Source organism: Trypanosoma rangeli (genome assembly GCF_003719475.1).
Source record: "Trypanosoma rangeli strain AM80 chromosome Unknown Tra_15.4_contig_00685, whole genome shotgun sequence".
Classification (NCBI taxonomy): Eukaryota; Euglenozoa; class Kinetoplastea; order Trypanosomatida; family Trypanosomatidae; genus Trypanosoma; species Trypanosoma rangeli.
The window spans coordinates 1-4,558 of NW_021706435.1; the positions used below are offsets into that span (position 1 = coordinate 1).

Sequence of the window (4,558 nt, forward strand, 5' to 3'; positions counted from 1 at the left end):
AGGGAGCCTCGATATGCTGTCTACGACCAACTACGTAGCGCGACGATACGGTGTGCGCTCCGGGATGCCAGGGTATATTGGCAGGAAGCTGTGCCCCTCACTCGTCATTGTGCCAACCGACTTTGACGCGTACCGTGCGGAGAGCGCCGTGGTGCGGGGAATTGCGGCCGAGTACGACCCCAACTTCACTAGCGTGGGCCTTGACGAGCTGACGATGGAGGTGACGGCGTACCTGCGGGCTCACCCTAGCATGACTGCGGCGGATGTTGCGTCCGAGTTCCGCGCGCGTGTGTTCGCGGAGACGCAGCTGACTGCCAGTGCAGGGATTGGCCCGACGGCGACACTGTCCAAGATTGCGAGCAACTACAAGAAACCGAACGGCCAGCACGAGCTGCAGCTTCGGACGCGCGAGGATGTGATGGACTTTATGAAGAACCTTCCGGTGCGAACCGTGCCTGGGATTGGCCGTTCGACTGAAAGCATCCTTCAGGGTCTAGGCATCAACGCTCTTGGGGACATTTACGATCGGCGTGTTGAGTTGTGCTATGTCTTAACGGAGAAAACGTTTCGCTTTCTTCTGGGTTCTTCCATGGGCATAGTGCGCTGGATGGACGCAGACGCGCCTGATGGAACTGAACGTGCATCAGGGGCGGAACGGAAGTCTATCGGCATGGAGCGTACCTTTAGAAATCTCTCGAGTCGCTTGGATCTGCAGCAGATTGCGCACTCAGCCCTGCTTCATGCGCACAGGGGACTTGAGGAAAAGGAATTGGTTTGTCGGCAGATTGTCCTAAAGACGAAGCGAGTAAGCTTTGAGGTACATCAGTACTCCAAAAATTTGTCACAACACTTGGATGACTTCGAGACTCTCCGCCGTGGGGTTGACGAGCTGCTGCTTCCTATTGCGGACCAGTATGCCTCCTTTAGGCTGGTGGGTGTCCGGCTGGCGGACCTAATGACAAAGGCGGAGTACGAGATCCTTCAGCGGGGTAACGTACAGCGCACCTTGTTGCATTACTGCACTCACAGCAATGCGAGGGAAAATCTGGTAACATGTGGGAAAAAGCGCCTTGTAAATGGAGAGGAGGAGTTGAAGAATGACAATAATGGTAGCGAACTGTGGATTTGCTCAGCGAATAAGGGGACATCGGATGATTTTGTTGCTGATGATGATGTGGTGTGTGTGAGTCCCCCGGCGAAGCTGAGGCGGTCAGAGGGTGGTAGCGCGGCGGAAAATGTTATTGTGATTGATTGAGCATGAAACCTAACTGTGGGTGATTTTTTGTCTTCGTCCCTTGCTTTTTTGGGGCAGGTGGAAACGGGGGACTGGGGCGGCAGTTGTTGTCTTTCTTCGTGAGTTGCACGTGTCTGTATCTCTCAAGGGAACTCTTTCCTCCTTCCATTCACCTGCCTCCACGCCCTCAGTTGCTTTTAATTTTCTCGTTGCTGCCGGGCCTCGTAGTGTGGGAGAGCCGCGACCAATTGACATGTCATGAGTGCTCCGCGTCTGGCAGTTGGGTGTCGACAGTGTTTTGCGTAGGTGTGTTTGTAAAGATCGCATGGCTGGGCGCATGGCTGGGCGGAATGGCCATGTTTTTCCCGTTTTTTTTTTCCTTCTCCGTTTTATTTCTTCCGTTTCAGTCTGTGAGGCATGAATCAACGCGAGAGCGAACGTAGGTCTTGAATTTTTTTTAATCTTTTGCTTCTCCGTGTGTTCTTTGTGGGTACTGTTTTTTTTTTTTTCGGAGCGTCATTGCGCGGTGACGAGTGTGCTTTGCACACCGGTTGTTTGTGACGCTTACGTGTTTATTGTTGTTGTGCTGCTCTTGTTGTCAAATCCTCACTTTCTGCTTCGCCTGCCTTTTTTTTTTTTGGCGTCGCCAAAGTGCTACCAAGGAAGTGAATGAGCACCTGCAGTGGCTGCAACTGTCAGCGGAATGAAGTACTTGTGCAGTCACAGCTTCCTACATGCGTCACAGGACAGCATAGCGGCGTCCACACGGGCAAGGACACCCACCTGCTCTGCCACCATCCTTACACTTCAATGTGCCAACGCTGCCCTGACACGGGACCTTGAGCAGTGTCTTGACATCCTTCGCTGTGCACGCGCTTTTACCGATGAAGTGGAGAAGGTGGTAACTGCTATCCCTGTTTTCGTGGCGTCCATGCAGCAGCACATGCAGGCGTTAATGCTGCTACAGCACGGTGTATTTTTGGAAAACGCAACCGTTCTATTTCAACTGTGGCACAGGGATCATGATTCCTTGCTTGACGCATTTGAACGGGAGGCACATGACGCCCATGAGAGCTACCGGTGTAAGGTAGAGGGCATTGTTGAGCAGCATGAGGCTGAACTGAAGGAGGTTCATGGTGGGTGGCGAGGGAAGCTCGACGCTACACGGGCGGAGTTGATGGAGTTGACGCGGCGGCTTCAGTCAGCTGAGGAATACGAGAAGAGAGAGGCGAGGCATACGCTTTTAAAGAGGGCTGCTGCTGTCATTGAGCGAAATCGGCGCGGTAGACGCAATAATACGACGCAGACGAGTCAAGACACCTCAGCTGTGGCGTGCCAGACGACGGATGTCTACCGTCGTCCTGTTGCTGTTCAAACTACAGAAGAGGAACATCAGTGGCATGCAGAATCAAAGAAATCTAAAAATGATGAGGAAGAAAGGGAACCAAAGCCCCGTGTCTCTGTTCCAGTGGCACTTTTTGCAGACACTCCAAGTGTGAACACGCCACGTGAAGAGCGGGGACAACGGGGGGGAACACGATGCACTGGAGCTTGATGTGCTTCGTCTGGAGTTGCAGCAGCTTCGCAGGGACTACGCGCATGAGAGGGAGGCTGCAGTGACAGCTCGAGCAAACTGTGCCGTGTTAGAGGACACTTTAGGCGCGCAGTTGCGGGAAATGACTTTTCTACGGGACGCATTGGATCGCATTGAATCGGGAGTTTTTTCTTTACCAGCGCCACTTGCGCCTTTTGATAGCAGCACACTTTTGGAGCGGCTAGCTTTGGTGGGGGATGCTGGTCTGAATCCGTCCCCACGGGTCTGTGGTGCGGTGGGTGATAAACGACTCCGTGAGGGATCGCGGGTATCGTTCAAGTGGACTGTGTAACGCGTATTTGAAGGGGCCCTGTGCTGCGGCATTGTGCGCCGCATATTCACGTCAAAAATTTGACAATAACATTACACGTGGGTGGCTACCGGTAGATGCACTCTGCTGCCAGCAACCGTGCTGGCACCCCTGTCTTGCCGTGGCGGGGTCGGCGTTATGTAGGGAAGTGTGATTTGTGACGACAGGCTCCTGAGGCAACTCCTACCACAGCAGTGTCAGTGTTAGTAACGTAAGTGTATCTGTGTGTATGTGTTTTGTCTCCTGTCTGGTGAATGGAGGAAAAAAAAGGTGTACGGTGACAGAGGGGCGGATTGTGTGTCTGTAGGCTCTACTGCAGGAATGGGAGGGGAGCAAGCGAACAAATGAATAAGACGAGTGGCTGCAGAAGAGTTATAATGACATCGTTTCTGTGTTTTATTCTCTCTCTATGTAATTACTCATGTAGCCGTGTAGAAGCAGAGGGGTCGGAAGGAGCCGAAGTTGAAGGAAGGAGGTGAAAAAAAAAAAAAGAAATCTTTTTCACTCCTCCCTCACTCCGTCCCGTCCCGCCTCACCTCACCTCGGCTCCGGTTTTTTAAAACCATACAAAAGGCGTGAACCCCTTCTCTTTACGGAGTGGTGGTAATAAACAAACACGTGGACGAAAGGCATCATCAGTGTACCTGACGACGATGCGGCGCTGCTGGGCACTCGTTGCCGCAGCACCCTTCCTTCGACAAAGACAAGGACAGAAACAAGGTAATACGACATTGAGCAAGTTGCAGCTGGACACAACAAAGGCGGGCCTTTCCAGTGTTGACAAGGCGTACGTAAATAATGTCATTGCAAAGTCATCTAGGAGATCGCCCTTTTATCTCAATGAAGAACGAATGCAGGCGCAGCGACAGAAGCGTCATATGGAACTTTTGTCGAAAGCGGAAGAATATCTCCATCTTTCCACAACCGCTAAACGAGCATTGAAAGAGAAGGCAAAAACGTGCGAGATGGAGCTGGAGGCAGAGCGCCAGTTCCGCAATTATGTGCACGTAGACATGGATATGTTTTATGCCGCTGTGGAGATGAAGAAGAATCCCGCGCTTTTGGATCTCCCGGTGGGTGTAGGGAGCCTCGATATGCTGTCTACGACCAACTACGTAGCGCGACGATACGGTGTGCGCTCCGGGATGCCAGGGTATATTGGCAGGAAGCTGTGCCCCTCACTCGTCATTGTGCCAACCGACTTTGACGCGTACCGTGCGGAGAGCGCCGTGGTGCGGGGAATTGCGGCCGAGTACGACCCCAACTTCACTAGCGTGGGCCTTGACGAGCTGACGATGGAGGTGACGGCGTACCTGCGGGCTCACCCTAGCATGACTGCGGCGGATGTTGCGTCCGAGTTCCGCGCGCGTGTGTTCGCGGAGACGCAGCTGACTGCCAGTGCAGGGATTGGCCCGACGGC

General features: G+C 53.2%; 4 protein-coding genes across 4 annotated transcripts in view, besides 1 other annotated feature; 3 read left to right on the forward strand and 1 right to left on the reverse strand.

Annotated features, from left to right (window-relative positions):
* On the forward strand, positions 1-1,255 carry TraAM80_09803 (putative DNA polymerase kappa, putative,DNA polymerase IV; the record flags this gene model as incomplete). Its single annotated transcript, XM_029386465.1, has 1 exon — positions 1-1,255. A coding segment is annotated over one exon (1,255 nt), but the record flags the coding sequence as incomplete, so codon positions are not given.
* A 682-nt stretch (positions 1,256-1,937) lies between these two features.
* Positions 1,938-2,789, forward strand: TraAM80_09804 (uncharacterized protein; the record flags this gene model as incomplete). Its single annotated transcript, XM_029386466.1, has 1 exon — positions 1,938-2,789. One exon carries the CDS (start codon positions 1,938-1,940, stop codon positions 2,787-2,789), a length of 852 nt encoding a protein of 283 aa, XP_029233673.1.
* A 36-nt stretch (positions 2,790-2,825) lies between these two features.
* On the reverse strand, positions 2,826-3,152 carry TraAM80_09805 (uncharacterized protein; the record flags this gene model as incomplete). The annotated part of the gene is made up of 1 exon (XM_029386467.1): positions 2,826-3,152. One exon carries the CDS (start codon positions 3,150-3,152, stop codon positions 2,826-2,828), a length of 327 nt encoding a protein of 108 aa, XP_029233674.1.
* Positions 3,153-3,644: 492 nt separating this feature from the next.
* Positions 3,645-3,682: a microsatellite.
* A 109-nt stretch (positions 3,683-3,791) lies between these two features.
* Positions 3,792-4,558, forward strand: part of TraAM80_09806 (DNA polymerase kappa) — a gene marked incomplete at both ends in the record, with an annotated part of 834 nt that continues 67 nt past the window's right edge. Inside the window, one exon of the mRNA XM_029386468.1 lies at positions 3,792-4,558. This exon is cut by the window's right edge and continues 67 nt beyond it. Within this exon, the coding sequence (XP_029233675.1) occupies positions 3,792-4,558 (767 nt within the window).